Source organism: Curcuma longa, unplaced genomic scaffold (genome assembly GCF_044706935.1).
Source record: "Curcuma longa cultivar G26 ecotype Majalengka, Jawa Barat unplaced genomic scaffold, ITB_CL_G26_1.1 utg31682_np1212_342060_RagTag, whole genome shotgun sequence".
NCBI classification, from domain to species: Eukaryota; Viridiplantae; Streptophyta; class Magnoliopsida; order Zingiberales; family Zingiberaceae; genus Curcuma; species Curcuma longa.
In genome coordinates this window covers 108,953-134,373 of record NW_027435601.1, presented here as the reverse complement: position 1 = coordinate 134,373, position 25,421 = coordinate 108,953, and the positions used below count along the sequence as shown (strand labels likewise).

The 25,421-nt window shown below is 35.8% G+C and overlaps 3 protein-coding genes across 4 annotated transcripts; 1 reads left to right on the top strand and 2 right to left on the bottom strand.

Moving 5' to 3' along the window:
* Nucleotides 1–432: 432 nt before the first annotated feature.
* LOC141820268 (la-related protein 6B-like) lies at nucleotides 433–12,311 on the bottom strand. 2 transcript variants are annotated; one of them, XM_074707556.1, is made up of 10 exons: nucleotides 11,869–12,311; nucleotides 8,579–8,663; nucleotides 4,628–4,722; nucleotides 4,485–4,556; nucleotides 4,317–4,396; nucleotides 4,153–4,249; nucleotides 3,734–3,781; nucleotides 3,577–3,645; nucleotides 1,082–1,219; nucleotides 433–847 (listed from the first exon to the last, which is right to left on the bottom strand). In XM_074707556.1, the coding sequence occupies exons 1-10, from the start codon at nucleotides 12,271–12,273 to the stop codon at nucleotides 581–583; spliced, it is 1,356 nt and encodes a 451-aa protein (XP_074563657.1). In that variant the 5' UTR covers nucleotides 12,274–12,311; the 3' UTR covers nucleotides 433–580. The 2 variants fall into 2 exon arrangements, with proteins under 2 accessions (XP_074563657.1, XP_074563658.1); XM_074707557.1 differs by having other exon boundaries at nucleotides 8,579–8,660.
* Nucleotides 12,312–14,581: 2,270 nt separating this feature from the next.
* LOC141820265 (uncharacterized) lies at nucleotides 14,582–21,643 on the top strand. Its single transcript, XM_074707553.1, has 5 exons — nucleotides 14,582–14,749; nucleotides 16,029–18,164; nucleotides 19,386–19,506; nucleotides 20,353–20,412; nucleotides 20,484–21,643. Exons 2-5 carry the CDS (start codon nucleotides 16,057–16,059, stop codon nucleotides 21,540–21,542), a joined length of 3,348 nt encoding a protein of 1,115 aa, XP_074563654.1. The 5' UTR covers nucleotides 14,582–14,749; nucleotides 16,029–16,056; the 3' UTR covers nucleotides 21,543–21,643.
* A 69-nt stretch (nucleotides 21,644–21,712) lies between these two features.
* On the bottom strand, nucleotides 21,713–25,202 carry LOC141820266 (protein FAR1-RELATED SEQUENCE 11-like). Its single transcript, XM_074707554.1, is given in 5 exon segments — nucleotides 21,713–21,942; nucleotides 21,944–22,525; nucleotides 22,608–23,048; nucleotides 23,131–24,197; nucleotides 25,065–25,202. Coding segments are annotated over 4 exon segments (2,166 nt in total). The 5' UTR covers nucleotides 24,166–24,197; nucleotides 25,065–25,202; the 3' UTR covers nucleotides 21,713–21,834.
* Between the last annotated feature and the right edge of the window lie 219 nt (nucleotides 25,203–25,421).

Below are 25,421 nucleotides of genomic sequence, written 5' to 3'. Positions count from 1 at the left end.
TCTTAAACTTCACTACTAATAAACCTAAAAAAAGGTTTATTAAAACAAGAGCACCTGATTCTAAAAAATAACTGGTTGAAAACCAGTAATTTAGAGGGAAAACGAGGAAATATTTTTTGTTTGTACTTCTATAACACTGCAACCTATCAATGGTGGAAAGGCTTTATCAAACTAATTGATTCAGAAAGCACTTAAATTTATCGATCAAGCAAACCTAACAATGGATTATACCCACAATGCCAAATTGCAACTTCCTAACATGATCAGACAACTTGCAAAATAATTTAAATGCAAAACAATATAGCTTAACGTTTTAGCCTTATTTAGCATATAATAGGATTGAGTACCAACTTCCCTTTCTCTTTCTCTTGCATTTTTTTCCCTTTGGAGAGCAGACCATGAAAAATAAGAACCCAACAACACAGCCAGCAATCGACCACAAAAACTAATCCAACCACAGCTAATATAATGGACGCAGTGACACCAAAATCAGCACCGGCACTAAAAGCAGTGGATTGGTTGATGACGACCACAACATACACATGGAGAACAAATATAGAGGAAAACACTGAAAACATTTTCAGACTGTACTTGCAAGGATGACTGATTTCCCTCGACCAATGGTGAATCCCCTAGTGCCATCTGGCATCCGAGGACCGGGAGGTGGTTTGTTTGGAACAGGCTGCTCACGGTCAGAATGGATAAGAGGGCTAGATGGTAGGGTGCCAACCAGAGAGGCGGTTACACGACTATTGTTGTGATGCTGACCGTGGCCAAGTCCTGCCCCTCCACGTCCCCAGCCTCTCCCTCGCCTTAGTGCTCCATCTTTGTCATTGCTCTCCTCATTCTGCCCAAGATAATTGACTAGGTTGAAGCTCCTACCATAATTGTGCAGATATAGAAACAACTCAAATCTAGACTAGATCATAGAGAAGAAATATTTGGTAGGCCAACTGAAGCTTGCAACAAGATATTATCAAATCCAATAGATAGAAACATGAAAGATCTCAACTGAAAGAATCTTATTCACAGAAGAAAAATTCTAATAGTGATTGTGTAAAAGGAGGAGCATGCTTCATACCACATGCTCATGTAATGCTTCAGATAACTGATAGGCATCATCAATCTGTCTTTCATTTGATTGGTTAGATGTGGACACTTCATCTCCGTTAAATCCACCTTCACTTCCTTTTCTTCCTCGAGCTAGCCCATGTTTTGTCTAGTTTGAAAAAGTAATAAGTTAGTAACAAAAAATATGCAATCAATTCAGGTCTAGTTTAAGGGAAAAAATAGTCTGAAAAATCACTTCGTGTTTACACAGGTTGAGAAAGAAAACTTTGTCTGCAAAAGTAAAATGTAGAGCTTAATGTATTTACTAAAATAACTAGGCAGCTAACAAGAATTAAATCACCACTGGGAAAGCCTGTTACTGAGGAACTGTTACAACATGAACTAGTGTTTGGTAACACAGAAAATGCAGCTCAGGAGAACTAATGAGAAAGTTTTTAGAAGACGAGACAAACTGTAATTATAACTTCTGTGCCCTTTTTCTACCCACGGTTGCTGGAAGTTAATGTGTTCTTGCGGAATATAAGTAATGACTACTGCTTCTCCATAAACAGACTTTGGAATGAATACTTGGAAGCCTACTGAATGTCACAGATAGGAACTCACACGAGGAAGAAACTCTTACTGAAATAAAAATGTATAACTGGAAAGGATGAATGAAATAAGAGGTCAAGATTTCTTTGCAGACCTAACAATGCCTTAATCTCAAAATTCATAAGCTTCTAAAATCTAGTAATTAATAGTTGTCACATTACCTTTTTTTTTTGTCTTCCATATTGGTCCTAATTCTGGGATTCTAAAATCTAAAATCCCAGAATTCCACTTATATATCATAACCAATGTAACATAAGCCTAAAGGATTACAAGAATTCATCACAACTACCTTCCAAAACAGATCATAATTTTTTAGTCCAAGAAAAGCCTAAAATATATTTAGTAAACCCATAACTACTTGCAAGCCATGTCTTTGTATATCCATATAGCCTAGGCTGGCCTTTGATAAGCTTGCTCAATTATGCTATCGGAACAATATCAATCTCACAGTTCCAAAGCATTTGAAGTTCTCGTTGGATCTTATGTGAAGGACAACCCTGTGCACCTCTAGATTTACGATTTGTAAAATAACAGGATCCAAATATTTTTGTTTTCACAGGACCTCTATTTGGAACCAACAGCTTCGTTTGTGATGTCTCTCTCTAATTCAAAAGAAATATAGGATGTTCTTCTCCAAATGTACTCAAAGAAGCATAATCTCTCCTATCTATATATATATAAGCAGAAGAAAAAAAATCAATGAATCAATATTTTTCAGCATTTTACCAAAGTGCACACTCGAGGTTGACACACTTTGCCAAAATGAAATGCCTAAAATGCCCCTCTAACTAAACCCCTCCCCAAAGCACATGGCCCAATTGAAGCGCCCACCAAAGCAGTTATCATCAGTACGCTAATCCATCTCACATATTATGCTGAGAAAGACTGAAAACCCTAAGCTTCTATGCACCGTAAGCGATTTCTCAATCTTTCAACGTGTCTAGCGGTCCCTAAGCTTCTTATGTGCAGCACCAACAACTTCCCAAACAAACAATCCAGTCGCGGGTGGTAAAAATTAGTCTTCCTCTCTACAACATCCACTTCTACACACCTGTTACCACCATGTCACAATATCACACTTCCAATATTCAAGCGTCTGACCAGGTACATCGATCAACTACATTGTAGCAATGTACAGGGAGTTGTTTTAGTTATTGTTATAATGTATAGTAGTCGGAGCTTAATTGTCATAGTGTTTAATCTAGATCACCTTAATGACTTAAATCCTCTTTGAATTGGTCATCTGAGGCCACTAGTGAATCCAAAATACTACAAATAATTTATTCGTGTTCTCAGATGACCAATATGGAAGATTTTAGGCCATCAAGGTGGTTTGACTAAACCACCTTGATAGGCTTAACCTTTCTAAAATGATCATCTAAGAACACTAGTGAGTCTAGTATACTTATAACAATCTATACATGGTCTCAAATACACAATTTAGAAGGTTTTAGGTCATCAAGGTGTGTTGATCAAACCACATTAATGGGTTGACAGTATCCAACATGATCATTTAAGACCACTCCAATATACTTCAAACAATTCGTCCATGGTCTCAAATGGTCAAATTGGAGAATTGTAGGCTCAAATTAGTCACATGAGGCCGCTATTAAGTCCCGTATACTTCAACCAATTCATCCATCAATTACGAAGTCTTATATTTAGCTAACATACTTTCCTCATCGTTAGATTAGATCGTCAGTTGTATTCTGAACTTTATAAATAGATGGATTATAATCCCATTTAAAAATAAAATATATATATATTTTCCTTTCAAAATTATAAGGACTCAGGAAATGAGGAAATGGCAATTCTAAAGCAAGAAAATGGATTAGAAGACAAATGACAATTTAAAAACTGTGGAAGGAAATTCAAGCTAAAGAGGAAGCAACATGATTGTTGGTTGCTGATTACCGAGAATTTAGGAAAAAATTTAACTCTGAGACCACTTCTCCAATTCTTCTCTTCGTTTAGTTCAGCAACCTGCATAGGTCAAAAAAATCATATCCACTGGGTAACAGCTTAAGAAAGTAAAAAACCTGTAATTAAGATCAGCAATTATCAAACATACTGCTTTTTCAGCATCTTCAACAGTCTCGTACTCCACAAATGCATGCAACTAAAAAGGAAAAACACCAAAAATATTTTTTTAAAACATAAGCAGAAGTTTACATAACAAATCGTGTAGGATGCTTTGCATGCCACGGCAAGTCTAAACAGTTTATTGCATTACAGATATAGTCAAGATTCCTTTGAATCTGCTTATACTATCTCAAACTCTGAACTCATTCACCTTGCTAAAAGATTTCTATACATCAAAAAATGAGCAACTTGTCATCATACAAAGTTGGCAAAGAAAATAAACAATTGAAACTCAAACAGATGTATATATATTACAAGCTGAAAAACAAAATTTGTATGAGCTAATACTTAAAGCACTATGACAATGTAGCCTGGCTACTGTACAAAAAAAATGATTGAGATACATACTCGGCTACCAAAGAGCACTTCAAGTCTTGTGGGTCTATTATTTGAAGAAGCTATTCCATTGGCAGGTTGTGGATAGCATGTGCGTATAGTCTTTACACTAAACATAGATCAAGTTATTGAGGTAACAAATTCACGGAGTAGCAGCAAAAAATAAGATGTTCTACCTGCCAACAGATGAGAAGATCTTTAAAAGATTCTGGTAACAATGATCTTCAGGCAAGTTTTCAGCAACAACAATGCGAGACTGGAGAAATAGAAAGCACAAAAATGAATTGAACTGATCGTCAAATTAAAAAACACAAATGTAAATACTGAACTGATTAAATTCTCACCTGCAATGCTTCCATGTCCGACTCTGTAAAAGGCTGTTGACGCTTAACTTTCTTCCCATCATCACTTACAACCTGTAATTTGACTCAGGAACATAAATGTAAGCAACTAGAGAGAGACAACATAGTAGAATAGAAGGACTCACCAGTCTTGAAGATGTTCGGAGTGCCATAGCAAGCTGTGAATTATTGTGAACTAAAGCTTTGATCTTCTTAAATGCAGCTATTACAGATATTGGCACTGCACAAAGGAAAACAGTTACATGATTATTGTATTATCTATCTTGAACTGAATACTCAACGTTCAGAATATCCATGTTGTTTACCTAAATAATCAAAAGAAGGAAAAACACCTTACCGCTTGACAAAGCATAGGTTTCACCTTTTCAGTGAAATATATTAAATTCAATTATTAGGCATCAATGTCATCTTGGTATATAACTTGTCCATTAATAGGTGACCGTTCCGGTAGATAAAAAAAATGATCATGTGACAAGCTATTCAGTTGCTTTTTTGCTTTGAGCAGAAGATACAAAATCGTTCCAGTAAAATTTCAGTACTAAGACCGCATTAAAAGTGTGGCACCCTGGTGGAACATTGGACAAGATTCTTTTTCCCTCGTCTTAGGATAGTACCACCTTGGTTCTTCCTCTTCTTCCTCAAGATGAGTCTTATCCCCCTCATCCTCCTCACTTCCCGTCCTCTTTGGTTCCTCCTCTTTATTAGTGCCGACCAATATCATATTGTACCAACACAATAATATGTCTACTACCAAAACCCAATGGAATGAGACTCCATACCTTGATGCAATTGTTCAGATAAAGTAGGAATCAATGAATAAAATGTCGAGTCGTGCCGATCAACACAAGCAGAATTTACCATTCTACCAACCGACTGACACCGACACAAGTTCAAAGTCGCAAGGTTGAGGAGACAATTGCAACCTCATAGCAACCTCGTGAGATTGTAGAGGCCAAGCATGGCGTGGACTCGCGACGGCATACACTGTGACTAACTATTTTTTTTCTTTTGCTTTCTTCTTTTTCCCTTATTTTCATTTTTTTATTTTTTCCATAATTATCTTCAATTCCTTTCCCTTTAATTTTTTTCCTCCTTCATTTGTTACTTTTTTTTACCCATCCTTCATGTTAATTTTTTCCCCTCTATCAGTCCGTGAGGTAAACAGAGAGAAAAATCATCTTTTAAAGGATGGTTAATTTTTTTCCTTCAACTGTTCACGAGGTAAAAAAAAATCTCTTTAAGATAGAGGAAACAAATTATTAGGAAAAATTAAATATAATATAATTTTTAACTTTATACAATATACTACTACTAATGAATTAATTTACTCAATAAGCATAAAACATTTCACAAGATAATATCAAAATTTAAATTCAACATTCAACTTCTCAAATATAACTCAATAGTAAACATCTATAACAATCAAATATTAATAAAATATTTTTAATTAATATATTTTATATTTAAATTGAAACCGTATCGGCACAACACAATATGGTACAAAAACAGTATCATAAATCGAAACTAAGGCACAAATTGAAATTTTAAACCTTGGTAGGAACTCCAAATGATTAGCAAAGTCACTCTAGGGTGCAAATTCCACCACATGAAAGGAAAATAGTGAGTCCTCAAATAGACAAGAAACATGCCCGATCACAATTCATCAAATGTATTAGCAATAAGAATGATCGATTCTCATTATTCATACTGAAACTCATGTCACTTAGACAGTATATTTGTACGAATTCCACTACATGACATTTTCAATATAATCCCATGCAACCAACAATCCAAATAGGCTATCACATACAAGCATCCCTATGATGAAAACATTATTAGCATTAACAATCTCCTAAAAGGTTGCACTAGAAATGAATTTATTCCCAGCATTAGTTCATAATGTTCTAGTTCATGTTAAAATAAAACAAAATTAACTAAAATCATATTGGTATAGCATTAGTAAATGAAAACATGCAGCAGGAAATTTAATATGCAGAGCAAAGACGGACAATATAAGGAAATATCCACTTCAATGATTTAGGTAGGATAAAGAAATACACAACAATGAATGTAGGTAACACAATTGCCTATCATAGTTGCAAATTGCATATAATTAAACACAGCTAGAAAACAAAAAAGGCCATAAAACATTCAATACTTCCACAATTAGATCCAAGGAACAAGTGGGTGAGACAGATGCAAAGGGTCATCAATTGATTCATACTATTGTACTAAAAAAGCCCACTATCCTTTTTTTGGAGTAGAAACTAATGAATCACCAAATGGTTCAAATAACGAAAGAAATCATTAGAAGAAAAGAAACAGTTGTTAAAATTCAAGGAAGATTAGCAATTATGCATGTCAAACATTGAAGCATTTTTGGGATTGCCAAGAATCAATTATAATTATCATAATCGCCTATACATGATGATATTCACTTGTTTATTGCCTATGAATTACACAGTGATATGATGATGAATATCACCTAAATATTGTCATAGTGAATGAGAGGAAGTAAAGGAAGTCATAGTGAAGTTCCTACATAGTTGTCAGAATCATATGATTCATGCTTCGTATCATACGATATGTTACTATTCACATGTAAACAATATGGATCATACGTAGAAATCAGAAATGAAAAGGTTCATAATTATAATGTTCATATTATATGAAATAAAAACAGAAAACCTTTAAATAATTAAAAGTAAATCAAAGCAATTAGAAAAAAGACATTATACCCAATATATTATAAATCAAACAGATTATTATGATAGGGATGGATTTGTTATTATAATATAGATGCATAATCATGCTTCTTACAAAAAAGAACAATTAACAGAATTAAAGAAGGGAAGAATGAATTTCACATTAAACTACAGAAGTATGGTTGTATTCCTTATGAAAGAAAGAAAATTACAAGGAAATTAAATGATGATAATGTACAGCTTGTTTATTTCATTCCATTAAGAAATTAAATGAATTAAGCAATATAAATATTCCTCGTCAAATGTTTTTGATTTAGAAAATTATTGGCATCAAATGGAAGGCTTAGACTTTTAAATCACTAATATGTCGTCTCTATTGTCATTCTATTTATGAATTCGACAAGATTTATTCTTCACAGTTATGTTACTTGTCGAGTTCACAATTGACTATCATCCTCACTCTCTTGACTTTAGAATATTTGTTTCTACCATACTGTGGTCAACTTTAAATATATTAGATAGTGATTCATGAAAAACATACATTTACTTCATATTTTCCACTGATGATAATGTACAACTTATTGTTTATTTCATTCTATATCACGGTCAACTTTAAGATTTCACTTTGTTTGACCTTTATAATTCTACTGTATAATATAAAATTTAGCATTTTTTCCCTTTCTTTTATATTAATTGGGTATAATTAATGGTATGTTGCATTTATTTTAATTTTTAATAAGTTAGATTTGCCTTTAATTGTTTAAATTTACCTTCTAATGGGTTTTTTGTTTCATTTTTAGAATCATATACAACAGAATTCATATCTAATCATAGATAAGTTAGGCAAAGAATGCTTGTCCTCTAGGCCCTTGCTCCTGTGAAAATAAACTTTTATTCAAATACTTGCTCCTCATTTTTTCGAATGCTTCTCTAGATATGTAAAAATTACCAAAGTTAAAGGCAGCAAATAGAGTATTTTAAGTGTGCAGCAGCAAAAGCCTCTTGGTATGGCAATTGAATTATGTGCTTAAAAACTACATTTTTGGAAAAGCATGATTTATCCAAGTTAGCATGTGTGTAGTTAGTCCATTGCAACTTGCAAGTGCAGGATATTGAAAGTTGTTGCATATGTTAATAATCAAGGGACATAAGGATTCAAAAATTGAAATTGGGGGTTGTAACAACCCAAAAGTTTAATTAGGCATTGCCTCATCATATAAGATATTTTTAAACACTATGGCACAATTGCAAGGAGTATTCAAAAATATATCCAAATAAATATTTTCATCATTGAAAAAAACATGTCAAGTTAATTACATCTTAACCAACAGAAATAAAAATGATCAAGCAGTCAATTGTTAGAACTTTTACCAAATCCATCCAGATCTTTACTTATGAATCTCATCAAGTGTTCCGTTGTAGCAAGGTTCACATCACTGAGATAATACTCAACCTGCTGATGACAAAATATCAAGATGAAAAAAATCACCTACCTCGCATAAAAGTATAGCATATAACCACACAACTAGCTAAAAATGAGCAGTTGCCATAGAATAGGCATTCAAAACTTAATGAAGAATGTATGAAGACACAGCGATGCAACAGGAAATTGCAAGAAAGAAGACACTCTAGAGAAAACTAGACCATTATGGAATCGGTTTTACTATTTACATCCAACAGCTGTTAGAATTTAGAAGTCAAGATTGTGTTCAAACATTAGTATCTTACAATATTACGATCTTAGAAATCCAAATTCACCTATTCATTCTATATCTAAGTAGAAAATTCTGAATTGGTTTAGTAACATAAGTACCTACTATTAGATCTTATGTTTGCTTATTGTTCCTACACAGGATCTTGATCCCAACAACTGTGACTGCATAGATATATGTTAATTTAATTTGACATTTTAAAATTGATATTTACTATAATAAATAACTTTTTCATGTCATATCATTTGAAATATTTTTTCTTTAATTATGTAAGAAGCTTTTTAAATTTTAGAAAAAATAACTTATGAATTATTTCCACTATTATTCATCTCATTACTATCGTTCATCTTATAATGCTATTCCTTGAATATAGAACATTAAAAATTCAATTGAATTCTTCATATTTAAATAAATTTATTTATGTTTACATGATATTGGAATAATAGTGTTTAAAATGTTCATATCAATACTATATATTGAAAGTTAATACAGAACATATGCTACATTAGAGAAAAAAAAATTAACTCTAAATTATCTTCATAAAATTACGATCTTAAGAATCTAAATAAAGGATATAGCAAAACTAAATTTGTGAATGTGACTTTTTAAGTAATAATTGGGAAAATTTTGAAACATAGACAACTTGGTGATAGAAGAAAGAAACAGGAACCAGCCTGAAAAAGTGGCTATATTAGATGTGTGTGTGAAAGAGAGGGAATCAGGATCCTTTCTGAAAAAATGAAGAAAATATAACAATAACAATCAGAAAACAAATAAAAGGATAAAAAAATAGAATACTTTGAATGTGATAATATGAACGCTAGGGGCAAGAATAAACAACTAGCAAGTGGGAAAGAAAATGTCCACATTAATAATCTAAATCAAAGGATATGGGAAAACTGAAATTGTGAATGCAACTATTTTAAGTAATAAATTTGGAGAAATTTGAAACAAGACAATTAGGTGAGTTGAAGAAAGAACAGAAGAGAATTTGCTTTCTAAGTTTTGATATGAAGGAAGGAAAGTCGTGTACAGTTGTCCAGTTCCAGCCCTGGAGAGAGGGGCTAAAACAAAGAGAACCAACTTTTTGTCCATACCCCAACTCCCCCACCCACCCATCCCCCTCTTTCATTCCATCAACGGTACTTGTTAACTTTTATTAGATTGCTTGACCTTTCAAGCAATGCTACTTGATAATTTAGATGTTGGTACTTGTGTTTATGTTGTATACCTCATACATAAAGACCATATGTTAGTATACAGTAAATTAGCATAACTTATTATAAAAATTATTTTAGGTTAGTCGTTTAAACTAACCAATAAGACGTGGATGCAGAATAGAATAAATGTGGTGTAGCAATTCTAAGCAGAACAATAATGATTTTAAATGAAGAAAAGAAATACTTAAAAGTGAAAATATCAATATATTTGCCAGCACACATGAGATTTTGATAATGAAGCATCGTCCATGGTTAGGATTTATTTGGCCATACGTCAAATTTATTGATAATGAATTTATTAGAGATATATTATTGATGACAAATTTATTGGTGGAGACTTAAAAAATGATAACTAAAAAGTCTCTAATTTGTGATAAAAAATGATAATAGCTGTGACTCTAAATGTTGACAAATAATTGGAAAGAAAATAATAGTTGACTATATATATACATATAAATTAAAGAACTCAAATGAGAACTTAAAGTTGTAATCTACATTGAGTTAATTTTCTTAATCTCTTAATTAAAATTAAATTAGTGCACGTCTTTCCCATATACCTTTGTATTTTTTATGTTCACATTATGCATATTTATTTTGGCATGTTTTTTTTTTTTGTGAGATTTATGCATAGTACTGGTGGAGTTTCTTAAGAGGTATACATCTATTTAGTTTAGTTAGCTATTTGTGTATATTTTTGCTCTAATGTTATTACAGTTCACAAGCAAAAAGCAAAGCTAATTTCCTAGCATTCCTAGCTCGTACAGAGCATGACAAAAACAAAGATAACCAACTTTTTCTTTATACCCCTACTCCCCACCCCAATAGCTGGTAAAAAATAATAGAGATAAGTTATAATCATAAAGTAGTGAACTAATGATATCTAGGATTAAAAATAATAATTTTTCTATTGAACAACTAAAATTACTTTTACAAATTTAAAAAGTGAAGAGAGCAAATCCTTTGTATGTTTCTGCTTCCTTAAATGTATTTTGGAATAGTGCAATTACTAAGAAAGCAGAAATAAGTAATAGATCTTCTTCATGCAGTTCCATGCTCATAAATTCACTAATATCCATTTTCCAAATTTTACTGTGCAACCAATTTTTCTCTCCACATGCATTAGTAAACGCAGGAAGTCATAACAAAAAAACCAGGAAGATCTAACCTAGGCTGGTTCAAATTTTATAGGCAAGCAAACACAGCCAGAAATGTCATTATAAGAAATCTGGTCTCAAGTGTTGAAACATATGTGAGGTCAGTCTCCTACTAAGAAAAACTAGATTGCCATTTTGAATTATTAAGGTTTCAGCCAACTCACTACTTCATTGTATCCTGCCTCTACATTCTTTCACGGTACCAGTAAATGACAAGAGAGGTGTATACAAATGATGAATAGAATCAATCGCCACAACTTCATAATCAATGGATGGACTGGGTCACAAAATCAGTATGTAAATGTGGTGAAGCACAGATATCCCAGAATAACACTTCACTTTCTTCACTTAGATAAAGATTATGATACAAGTCAAATCACACAACTTTAACCAACTTAATCGAAGATGTTCAAAACGCTCAAACAGTTCATCTCCTAAGTTATACTGACAAAACAAACTGAAACATCGACAATGTGCCCAAAAATGACACGTTTAGTATGCTTTCAAGTTTCCACTAAACTGCTAACAAAGCAAATTCAAACAACGGAATGGAGGTGAACAGAATGAGCGGTGACCTGCTTCGTGATCTTTCGTATAACTTCCTCCGAAAGTCCGTCCCTCTCCAGAGGGACTAGTTCAGGATCAGCGCTCGTCTGCCCTCCCTCGTGATCGCCAGAGCCACCGGATGACGAAGCCCCATAGTACTCAAACGAACTCGGCCCAGGAGTAAAGTAAGTCGGACTGAGGGGCGCCTGTTGGAAGGCATGCATCACGGGGCGAGACGAGGGGGCGTGGCCGTGCTGGATCGGCGCCGGGGAAGACGCGTGGAGCTGTGTGGAGCGGGGGACGAACTCTGCTGCCCGGGCATTGAGACGGCGAGAGGAGACGGACCCCGAGGGTGAAGAATCGCCGGTGACCGATGGCGATCTGTCGGCGCTACTGTCTTGGAGGGTCTCTAGGGTTGGCTCCATGGTTGCCATTAGGGTTGGGAAGAGCCCGATTGGGGCGGAGAGATGAACTTCCTCGTCCTCGCACTGTGAAAGCAGTCACGCAGCTGATATAGCGCTCCGCCACTTTCGCTTTATTTACGGAGGTGCCATTGTGTCCATGTAGGGGCGCTAGCGAGGTGGCACTGACACTGGTCAGCCTGCCTAACTGTCGGACTAAGTGGGACCTGACATTTCGCGTCATTGGTACACCTCGTGACGTAACGTCTGCCCACTCAGCATAAGCTTGTGCCGAGATTATAAATTATTTTAAAATTTTGAAAATATTTTTTAAAGAATAAAATGTGAAAAATAAATAAAATATATACATTAAAAATAAGCTTTTTAGAAGTTTAAAAATATTTCAAGTATTTATATTTAAAAAAAATAGAGATTAAAATTATATTAATGCTTAAATTGTAGATTTTGATATATAATATTGGTATGAAAAAATTTTAGATCTCATTCTATTATTTTTACAAAATCTATTTCATTATTTTATTAAAGTAGGATGTAATCATAAATAAAAATTTAACAATTTGATTTTTTTTAAATTTTAATACATATTGAATGCATAAATTTAAAATATAACATATATAACAAATATAAAAAAATAAATCATCAATAATATATTAATATATAAGTTTATGTTGTTCAAAACTAACATATCAACTGATATTACAAATATTTTAGAAGTTAGTTCATATTATTTTAAAATTAAATATAATAATTATGAGATTCATCAAAAATTTTATAAACTAATAAATATTTTTAAATTTTTAAAAGTGATTATTGATCCAATGATAAATCACACCATTTAGTAATGATCATTCTAAATATCAAATTAAATAGAACAACAATATATTATTTAATTTATTAAATTTGTTAATTAAAATTTTTTTTCTTTTACCTCACTAATTTTTTAATTATATGAATAAATGTTATTCAAGGAATACTTTTAACAAATGGATTAAGTAATTTTTTAGTAAAATATTTAAAAGTACATTTAGACCCAAAATAAAAGAAAGATATTTTACGTAACCAAATCTAATTAACGATTCTTTTAATTTATGATTAGAATACATAAACAAATTGGAATCGATCTGCTAGTCAAAGAAAATTTGAATAATTACATTTGAGAACGTTTGATTTCTATATTATATCGGGTGTGTTGTTTCGATGTATCGTTTCAATGACCCATAGCCACCTCTCAATTAGAATTTATAGAAGACTTTACAATGTTTATATTTTGCATATAATTTTTCAAATAGAAGAGTGTCATTTTCAAAATATTTAATAAAAATAAACTATTTTAAACAAGGAGTTCCTCTGTAATAAAATGTGGAATTTGTCACCCTAATGGCTCCACATAATCAGTCCCACGGGAAGTGTATTATCTTGGCTTTGTCGAGATTAAACTCTTATCCATTGCAATAAGTTAAAACCTTATAAGTATTATCACTGATACTTTCTTATGTATCGATTGAGTATTGTAATTTGCTTGAATTTATCATCAGTAAATTGAGTATTGTAATTCTTATTTGGATTGACTATTTTCTTACTTCTTCCAAGATCAGGTGATGAACTTGCTTCTTTCATTATAATTATATAATTAAAGTCGAAGATGATCGAGATTTCAGAGTTGAGAATAAAAATAGAAAAAGATGGTGTGAAAATGAACTCTTTATGTATATAATTAGAGAGTAACAAATACTAAATTGTAATCATTCATAAAAAAAATTATCAAATAGTTTCATTAGGTTAAAAAAAAAACCCCTCCTCTCTCCTAACGGTCATAACTAGCGGTTAGGCAGTTCCGACGATTGGAATCGCCGGATAATTGGCGGTTCAAATGACTATAAAAAAAAAAATAAATAAATATCCTTCGAATCGACAGTTAATTGGGCTCTTGGGCCGGGCCGATTACGATTAAGGCCTGATGAATCAGATCAACGGATAACTGATCCGTCGACTCGGTTACGGATCAGGCCTACCACGGTATTCCCATCCCCTTCTGCGCTCTCATCCAATTTCAGTCACTGTTACTAAACATACCGCTTAAATAAAGGCCCAACAAATGTTGGCCCATCTTTAAGCTGCCGTAGCGAATTCTCCCTATACCTGCGTCAAGACTCAGAAACTTACCAAGTTGTTCAATGGAAAGATTAATTTGTTCCACCAATAGAAAGACGGTATATTCGAGTCGAATTGACCTAAAAGGATAAGTATCAGGTATGATTGCTATAAAATGGATCTTTAAAATCACGAGTCGCCTCTGGTTTCTTCTTCGCTAACGAGTGCTCGACGCCTAAGGCGCCGCAGGTCCCCATTCTAGGGTTTCGTCCCACTCGCTCCAGCAGCCGCCGCTGACGCCGCGGATCCGCCGGCTCTCGATTCATCGATCGGATATCGTTCTGCTCTTCCTCCTTCATCTTTTCCTGGGTCTCCGTCGGCTTCCGATTACCTTTAGGTATCCGACACTTGCCGCTTGCTGATTTTCCTCATTCTTTCGGCTTGACTTCTTCTTACGGTCGTTTGCCCCTACCTTTAGTTGGTTTTCTTAATCTCCAGTACGTTTTAGGGTTTCGTGCTCGTAAAACCAACCCCTTTATTTGCTCTAGTTGAATTATTGTGGAGTTGGAGGGAAAAATTATGATCGGGGTTTGAAGAGGCGATGGATTTTGGGCGATGTGTATTAGGTTTTGTGCGATTTTCCCTCGATTGCTTCTAAAATGGGAAAAATGAAGTATCTTAGCTTTCCCTCTTCTTGTGTGCCCTCATCGTTGTCAAATAGTAGTCCTAAATAGGTACTAAAATTCATTTTTTTTTCACCCTCCAAGATTATTCAGTGTTTGGATCTTAATGTATCATCTTGTTCTTTTGAAGCCTTTTCATGATTTTGTTTAGTTCTGGTTACAAATATTTGAACAACATTAAATACTTTGACTCGTTCATTCCACCCATGGACATATCTTAGCATTTGTAGTGGTGTCTTTTTAGCTCTTATTTACAATTCACATTTGAATCTCTAGATTCTGTACACACATGTTGTGCGGTCTTGACCTTTTTGATATGTTGGACACACTTGCAATGGGTTGGGAAACATAGATACTTCATTTTCTAAATACAATGCATAGGATTTATTGCACGTATACAATTTTTTTCTATGTATTTTTTGCAAATCCTAATATTTACCACTCTAATATTATTTTATTTCTGATTAATGTATTCAATTAACACTACAAAAAAAATGTAAACTTGGTCAATAACCATCATCTAGTTGAAGGCCTCTGTGAATCACTGTTTCTTTTTTCAGGGTTTTCACATGTGAATGAGGAACATATTCAAGGAGAAATTGTTTACTGTTATAATTTGAGCATTTTTTGTTAGGTCATAATTTGCTATCTTGCTTGTTCTTATCTAGTTTATCACTCTTCTTTGTATTCACATCTTTAGATATTTACTGGTTTGTCACTATGACTATCTTCAAAGAGCTATTATTTTTTTCTATCAGGATTCGATTATCAATTTTATTTATCTTATTTGACTTACTAAAACATGTTTATCATGGAGAATCAAGGGTCGACAAGGATTTCTTTAGGCCTTGATATGGAGTTTCTGAATATGGAGGCCTGTGTTTGATTGTTTTTCTACATGATCCTTGGAATAATTGCCCATTTTCCTAATTTTGGGTTTTCTCTTTTTTTGGAATTTAATTTATAACACTCATCAATCTTGTCTATTGACAGTTCATAATAGAAGTGCCATTAAAACTAGATGGAGTCTGCAGAGAAGGAGCAAACTAAAACCACTGTGTCCTCTAGTCAGGCATCACAACAGTTGCCAACCAATAGTCAACCTGCACAGTCTGAGATGCTTCCAATGTTTCATACTCCATTGGCCGTTAGCTGGGGACCACAAGACTGGTTCTCTGCTGATAGAAACTTGTCACAGACAGGAATGCCAGCTTCTGTTCCTGTGATATTGGGGTCACCTCAGTTCTTTTCTATGGTCAATCCTATTCAGATCAAACAGCCGTACAGAAGCTTGACTCCATTGCCAACTTCTGTTGGTGTGGATCAATTATCAATGCCAAGTAGACATGTTTCAGGAGCACATTCGTCAATTAATATTCGACCATCAGTCCCTGCAAAGCCTGCATCACAGACTTCATTGTCTGTAAATAGGAGGCCTACTCAGGCTATCACACCGTCTAAATTTCAGCGTGTTATGCCTATGAATATGGCTTCATCTTTGCCATCAACAAATAAGCGTCCTGCACAGTTGGTTTCACCAAAAGTTCAATCCGAATCATTTGGATCTGTAAGGTCAAAGCTGCGTGAATCATTGGCAGCATCATTGGCTATGGTTTCTGAGCCCCCAATTAAACAGCAAATTGCAGAAAAGAGTACCAGTGGTGATGCTCCAAATGGAGTAACAGAAGTCACAACTCTAGTAGATGAGACAACAGAAGATAATTCTTTTTTGGACAAATCTATGTCAGTGAATTTGATTTCTGATGGATCTGCTCCAATGTTTGAAGTTCAAAGTGAAGCAGTAGATGCATCCAAGAACAATGCAACTCAGAGCACTATGCTAATAAGATCTGATGTTGAAGAACATCAACCAAAGGTTGTTTTGTCGCAGGAGGAAGGGCAAAATAGTAATGCTTTTGTTAAAGATGAACTTTTGCAAGGGCATGGGCTATGCTGGGCATCTGAGTTTGATATCGATGCCGATTATAACTCAATACATCATGGGCAAAAAAGGCTCAAAATGAAAAATGAACCAGATACTGCAAGTAATGAGACAACAGCTCAAAAAGCTGAAAATTTGGCATTTAGGATTGAATCAGAACTCTTTAAATTATTTGGTGGAGTTAACAAGAAATACAAAGAGAAAGGTAGGTCCTTGCTTTTTAATTTAAAAGACCGCAACAATCCAGAATTGAGGGAACGGGTTTTATCTGGTGCCATAGCACCAGAACGTCTTTGCTCAATGACTATTGAGGAACTTGCTTCAAAGGAACTTTCACAGTGGCGATTAGCCAAGGCAGAAGAGCTTGCACAGATGGTTGTATTGCCAGATGATGTCGATTTAAGGCGCTTGGTGAAGAAAACTCATAAAGGTGAATTTCAGGTTGAAGTTGAACAAGTAGAAAGCTTTCCTGTGGAGGCTGAACTTGGGAGAATTGTTCCCTCCAAAGTCCCTTCAAAATCAAGTGAAGTTAAAACAAGAAAACATTCTACTCCTAAAGCTGATGCGCTTAAGGCATCTGGAAGTAGATCCATAGATAGAAAGGATGATTCAGATAGCCAAAATGTCGATACTGATTTAGAAATCCTTGGTGAAAAGACTGACCTTATGCAAGAATTGATGGTAGATGAAGTTAAGGATCCCGACTCACTTCCTCCAATAGTGTCTCTCGATGAGTTCATGCAAGCCCTAGATTCTGAACCTCCGTTTGAGAATATGTCAGTGGATTCTTCACAGGAAGTTCCTAGTTCAGGCATAGAAAATTTGGACTGCTTAGAACCTGAGAAAGTACCTGCCTCAGGCACTATGGTGGATGCTGCATCTGATAGCTTGAAGACAAAGTCAGAAACTTCAGAAGCTGGTTCTTCAGTCAAGCACAGTTCCTCACAAGATACCACACAAGTGGACTTGGTTTCGTCAAGTGCCACTGATAATAATCCTGCTAAAGTCAATCCTGAGGAGATCGATAAAATGTGTTCAGTGAATGATGAAAACTTGAATCCTGATGCTGATGATATCCAGTCAAAATCTTGCCCTTCTGAAGTTGCATTGGCAAGTGACAAAATTTGGGAAGGCTCAATTCAGTTGAATATTTCTTCAGTGGCAACAGTGATTGGCTTTTACAGAAGGTCTATTATTCTCATTTACCTAGTCACTATATTTCAGATCTTGTTGTGTGGCTTCAGTATCATTATATTTATCATTCTCTGCATGTGTTTGCTGCGTATTACCCAATTGAAGTCCAAAAGAACATACTCGTAGAAGCATCATTTAACCTGCCATTTTTTTCTACACCAATAAAAATAAAATAAAATAAGTGATATTAACTGCTAAACTTTGGTGTAGATTAATACATAAGACCATGCTATCACAACTTCAGCTACATTTTTTACATTAAGCAGCCTATGCAACATGTGTTGTCAAGATGGGGATGAAGAACTTTGGTTGTAACCTATATTTAGGATTTAATGTGGTTTTTGTTTTAACTGAATGCCACAGAATATGTAACTATGACCATATCAGGAGGACACATTTTTTGCATTAAGCAACCAATGCAATATGTAGTCATGTGAGGGATTATAGAGCGTTGATTGTAATCTTTGTTTAGCATGCATGGTGGCTTTTGAATTACAGAAGTTGCCATTTTGAATAAATTCATTGAAAGCTGACTGTAATACTATTATTAGTTCATTTTTTATTCAATTTTGCATCTTGCATTCTTATTAAGCTAATTAAAAAAAATCAGATTAAGCAAGTTTTTGCTTTTGTGTAGTGAGTTTGGATATAAGATCATCATCTTGTCCGTAAAACAACTGACCTGGGCTTTCTGATGTACAAGGACATTCATCTTGCTGTTTAATGAGTGTAATTCTGTCTCAATGACTTTGCAGAGGATATTCAGGTTTTAGAAGAATAGATGAATGCGGAAGACTTGTTTCTTGTAGTTGCTTTACAATAAAAAAGAATATATTTGGCTTCGTGCTTATACATCAAATCTGTGCTTTTGTTAAGGTTAAATTTGGCTTGCTTTGTTAGTGACCTGCCCTTTTGAATTATCATAGGTATGCTTGTGTTTATAAATTCCTACGTAGAATAACTTTACTGAGTGACATGTTATATTGCTAGTGGATGGACGCTTATTATTGGTTTATTTTTCTGTTTCATAAGTTTGCAAATTCTTGTTTGGTTACTTTTATGTAAAGTCAAATGAGATCCTTTGGTCAAAATATGCTGCTCTTTAACATTGCCAACGTTAGTCTTTCCTATTAAAGTCTGGTATTTATTTGTGTTTTTTTTCTTCTTGTGGTAGCTAGTCATTAATATTTTTTTCTTTTTCTGTTTCTTGACAGTGGCGAGAAAACTTCCATGCAAGAATGGCCTAGCATTTTGGAGATAAAAGGGAGAGTGAGGCTTGATGCTTTTGAAAAATTCCTCAAGGAGCTACCGTTATCTCGGACCCGTTCAATCATGGTATCTTTCCAGCCGATTGTTATTCCTTTTTCTTGTAAATGCTTATGATTTGTTGCAAAAAGAATGAAACTTGCCGAGGATGAAAGTTGGTGATAACTTAAACAGATCACCATTCTTGCAGGCATGTGGGCTAACTGCGCTCTGGCGAAAACATCGTTTTGCAGTAACTTGTCATAGAATGAATAAAAAAAGAGACCCTTTTGCATTTAAAATTTGCTTATGTGATAACCCACCGTAGTAACTTAACTGCTTAGCCCATGCCTTTGATTCTGTTTAAATTGCAAGATGATAATAGGAACCAACCAATCAAATAGTTATTTCCAGAAACCAAAACGTATTTGTTTGCCAAGTCAAGGTTGAAATAACAGTAAAATTTATCTATTCCAGAAGCACAACAAATTAATTTTTTCCGTTCAAAATGTCACATTAACCATTACCATCAATCTGAAGAAAAGCTTGGTCATGGATTGGTGCTCCGCAACCGTAACGTGTAGAGGCTTAAAGGTGCCCGGTAACATGGAATTGTTTGTCTGCAGTTCAAAAGATGCTGCATGATTTTACTAAAGACTTCAGACTTATTATCATGGAATCAAGTTGTCCGAGATCCATAACTGCAGCGTGTAGACCTCAAATATTCTGTTTTCGTAACATTGCCCACGGTTTATAAACTGCTTGCATGGTTTTTTTTCCCTGATGAGTTTAGACTTATTATTATCTCGGAATAATGTCCTAAACGCATGCATAGGTTACGTGGTCACTTAAGATTGCTGCTACACTGCTTAACAATTGCTTGCATAATTTTATTGAAGCTTAGACTTGTTTTTGTAATAATGTTGTGCTATGCAGATCCTGCAGTTTTCTTGGAAGGAAGGATCATCTGAAAGCGGACGCCTGAGCCTTATCGAGGTAGCAGACCGTTGTTCTCCAGTTTTCCATTCTTGCAGTTTGCTTCCTTCTGACCTTTTTCTTCACTTCAGATAAGTGACTCCTACGCAGCAGACAACAGAGTTGGATTTGCCGAGCCTGCACCAGGAGTCGAAATGTACCTTTGCCCGCCTCACTCGAGGATGACCGACATGGTAGAGAAGTCTCTGCCAAAGGAGCAGGGTGACACGCTTTCAATTGTTGCTGATGGTCTCATCGGCGTGGTGGTGTGGAGAAGACCCCACGTCGCGGCATCACCTAGGGTCTCCTCTCATCACAAGCACGGTAGCTCTAGAAAACACTTAAGCTCTAGGAAACAGCAAGGCGATAGTTCATATACTTTCTCTAAATCCTCATTAGCCCAGCCCTCTGGGATTCATGCTGCCACAACCCTACCCTTGGCTGAGGATGAGTCTGATGATGTACCACCTGGTTTTGGCCCTAGGGATGATGATGACCTTCCTGAATTTGATTTTGCTCGCGGCAACTCGCAGTCTTCCAAACCTGTTTCCTCCACTGGTCGGCCCCTTGCAGTGGCCCCTGCACGCCCGGTTGAACAAATTAGACAACTAATTCATAAGTACGGGCAAAGTGAACATGTTAAGAATTCTCCAATTGATATACAACCTTGGAATGATAATGATGAGGATGATATTCCAGAATGGCGACCACAAAATGATCATCATCACCAACAACAAGCACTGCCGCCGTCAGTCCCCACTCCGCCACAACATCCCTCACAATTGCATGCTTATCAACAGCAACCTCTGCAGGCCCTGCAAGTAAACCAGCAGATGTTGCCACTGCCCCCTCACATCTCATTGCAGCAGCAGCAGCAGCAGCTGCTGCCTCTGCAAATGGCTGCCCTGCCAACAATGGCGACACAGCAACCTTTACTCCCTCAATTTGCCATGATGGCGAACCCCTTAAACATGATGCCGAGGTGGCAACAGCCTCCCTTGCTGTCGCTGGGCGGTGTTCCTGTGGCCAACATGATGCAGACCACTCAATTCGGCTCCCAGGCTAACGCAGATGGCCAAATGCCTAATTTAGGAGCCGTGCAGAATGTAATGGGGTGGAGGCCGGATGTTTATGGAAGTAGGGGTGCTTAAAATAGGGGACATTTTTGTAATGTAACCGACCGACGATCGCCGCACCGGCGATCTCTTTTTATATGTAGCCCACCATTTCAGAAAGCTTGTCTTATGTTTAACCTCATAGTTAACATTATTAATTTTCGCAACATGGCTCATTGTATTTTGGATTCAGTTTCTCCTTAACATTAGTAAAATGACACTATAACATTAGTAAAATGTATTACATGTCAAATAACAGTAAGATTAACATGCTAAAAACCATACCATTTTCCCTCAAAACGTATGCCAAGATTATCTATGACATTGCTTAAGTTCCTTTGGATGTTTGGTGCGTCCTCAATTTTCTTGGCCTTCCTCTAGTAACTGACCTTGCAGGAACTACATCCACTATAGCATCGAGCGAGGCATTCACCTGCCGTATCCAAGGCAACTTCGCTAGATTCTGGCATTTCTCTTATATGGTTGAGAAGCCGGCTCAAATGCCACTGCACGTATTCGAAACGATTGTTTGTTATCGAAGATTCTTGAATAATTATCGAGGCAAGAGAGCGCAGTGTTTGGGTGCGATAATTGTTGCCGCTGCTCTGATGAAACAATGAGCTTTCCCTCCGCCATCTATGAATCAAGTATTTCTCAGGGACGATGAAGCAATTCTTCAAGGATAGAACCCGGAGAATATGCCGACATAGAATGCCAGAGCACTCGAAACCTTTGCAACTGCAATTAACCTCTTCGTTGGATGGGTCGCAGCAGACAGTGTGCCCACCATCAGGCATAGAGTGGTGCTTGACTAGATAAGTATCTCTGGATGTCTCGAAGACTGCGTACTGTGCCGAGGACATGACTTCTTTCTGAAAGATTTCAAAAGCATGGAATGTTAGAATAGTCGATGCATGTTCTTCGATAGGCAAACATGTTTTGATCTGAAAATTCTGCTGGTTTATTCGTGCGTTAGCTTCTTCACAGGCTTGATTTTGGAAATCAACAGCAACGCCGACCTGCAAATGTTTTGGCCATGGCCACAGGCAGTCAAGAGAGTCACATAAAAGCCCTGCGATTCATAGTGCAAGGCGAAATTACCTGCTCTATAAAATCTTTGAGCCGAGTTTGTGAGTTCACAAATCCTTTGAATATTGACCGAACTGACAGAGCACCATTTGCCAGCAATCCACCAAAAAACCAACTCCGCAAGAAAGGTACAGCCCAGTAGGATCGGTTAGCAGAGAGAAGAGCGATATGTCTATCTGTGCTGAGTCTAAATTCACTAACTAACCGATGCCAGTGATGCTCAAAGTCCTCTGGAGTCTCTAGATCACGTATTCTACAGAATTCAGACCTAAACTTCTCAAATTGTGTATCCAACGAGTCAGAAAACCAACTAGGCAGTTTTGATAGAATCTGGGAAAAAGAAAATGCATGCTTAGTGTGCGGTAATTCTGTCATCACAGCATCTTTCAGCTGAATATGAAAATCTGTTAGCATTGTTTTCGGAAATCTCCCTTCCATGAGGCGAAGAAATGCCTGAGGAATGATAAAACAAGGGTATATTAGCTGCTGTGACAGTTAAAATAACTAACAGGTGAGGAGAAATGACAAGACAAACCTGCAAGGCCCATCTGTATGATTCTGGTTTCTCATCTAACAAGATAACACAACCAAAGAATGTGACAGAGCCATTGTTGTCAATGCCAAACCAAACACCAATTGGTCTGTTGTAAGCATGTAGATAGTATGATGTGTCAAACAACACCACATCTCCAAATGCCTTGTATGCACGAATAGAACCAATGTATGACCAAACAATGTGCTCAAGTTTATTAACCTCAACACTAGTGAACTCATAGCGAAAATCAGGATTCTTCTCCTTCATTATCCTGCAACTCTTAAGAAGTTCTGAACCCTCATTTTCAGGATTAATGCTCATTGAAGCTTGAAGGAAATTCTTTACATCCTTCTCTGAGAAGCTTAACTCACCTATCTTAACACCTTTTTCCATTTCAAGAGACCTCAATATAAGGTTCACATTGCAACCGCCTTTTGCAAGAGAGATTATACGTTCACGATCGACTGCTGATATATATCGATAACCAGGTGAATATTGCAAATCATCCCTATCCAACAACTCATGGTTATGCACATTACTAAAGTTAACAACCACCCAGTTGACAGAATTGGTTGTGACATTCTTCTTTATCACCATTTGTGCATCACATTTGCAGCGTGATGGCTTTTTCTTTCTTAGATGTTTTGAATCATTTTCCTCTCCAGATTTAGTTGGCAGAGGAGGACCAGCACGATGACAAACGAGTTCCCGCTTATATATTCCCAATTGGTGCCCTGGGTTTCCCTTCGATCGCTCTCTTCTGACCAAGAAACCATTATTACGGCCATAATTGCTATAGTACTCTAGGGCCTCGACATCACTTTGGAATGACTGTCCTATGTAAGGAGAGGGAACAACCTTCGTGTTACCTGAACTCAGTGGTGTCCCCAGCAGAAAGCTTGGATCTGCATATCCAAATTGCTCAACCAATTCATCATCCTCATAGCCTTCCTCATTAACATAGCATTGGTCATCTCCACAGGGGCATCGACGCTTTCGAGTCAAACAGGTGCTTTTTAGTGCATTTTCTGTCATATCACTTTCTGGTAATCAATAGCTTCTCATAGCTGCACAAAAGATATGAAACACAGTAGACAACAAAAATGGTTAAATTCATGGTTCAGAGCATGTAAGAAAACTAGATGATGAGTGTTTGTATAGCTAAAATGATTGCTCTGTGGCAAGTTTTCCAACAGCAGAAATAGCATGCCGAGTGGATCAAACGTGATAGATAAATCTTAATTCCTCAAACAAGGAATGCAACCACCAAATTTGAAGTATCTAACATGGAACAATTGCAAACAAAAGCATATGGAGAACAGTAGACAGATTGCAAACAGAATCAATGAATCTTTTGTTTCAAACAAAATAAGACATTCATTCCACAAGAACTTGGGTTTCATAAAAATTATGTTTGGTTTGCCTACTCTCTATCATTCCCATGCTATATCGTGCAATATCTGCATAAGTAAAAATTAAACATAATCAAAATAGAAATAAAGGGACAATGTAATAAGACACCTCGTGAGCTGAAATTTCACAGTTTTTGTTCTGAAACACAATAATTGCAGTTCAAATTTTAGTGAATTTTGCAATGACCATGCATCGGAAAAAAGGCCTCTAGGAATCTTTTGCAGACGCTACGAGCTAGCCTGATATTTCTGCAACAGATAAGTTGGCAAAAAAAAAAATCCGAAATTTTACAGAAAATGCAGTTTTTTTTCTTCTTCAAGTGGATGGCTACTAATCAGATTTGAATCGAAGAATTTTAGATGAGATAGGCCATAAACAGGTGGCCGAAGCAAAAACCCTAAAAGAACTAGGAGAGAAGCCCCCGAATAAAACTGACAGAAGTGAAAGATCAACTCCAGGAGCAATATACGATCGACAATGGGAAGGTGAGGGGTTTTAAGCAGCCAGATTTGAGCATGTACCGTTGAGGTAGATGGCATGAATCTTTTAGGGTTGTCGGAGAGAAGCGCCGGCGCAGACGAAGTATCGCCGGGATTCGATATTCGGACGCCTGTTTTTGCGAATCGCTCGGCGCGCCGAAGCTGATCAGAATCTGGTCAGCTACAGAGGCGTCAGGGGAGGAGGAGATTGTAGAAAAGAAGGGGGTGGAAATATCTTATGCTATGTTAACTCGAAGCTGATCAGAATCTTAATTGATTTATCTCATTAAAATATTTAATAATTCTTGAAAAAATCTAATAATTTCTATATATTCATATAAATTTATTTCCTTAGTAATTATAAATTATATTATTATTATTATTTAAATAAAATATTAA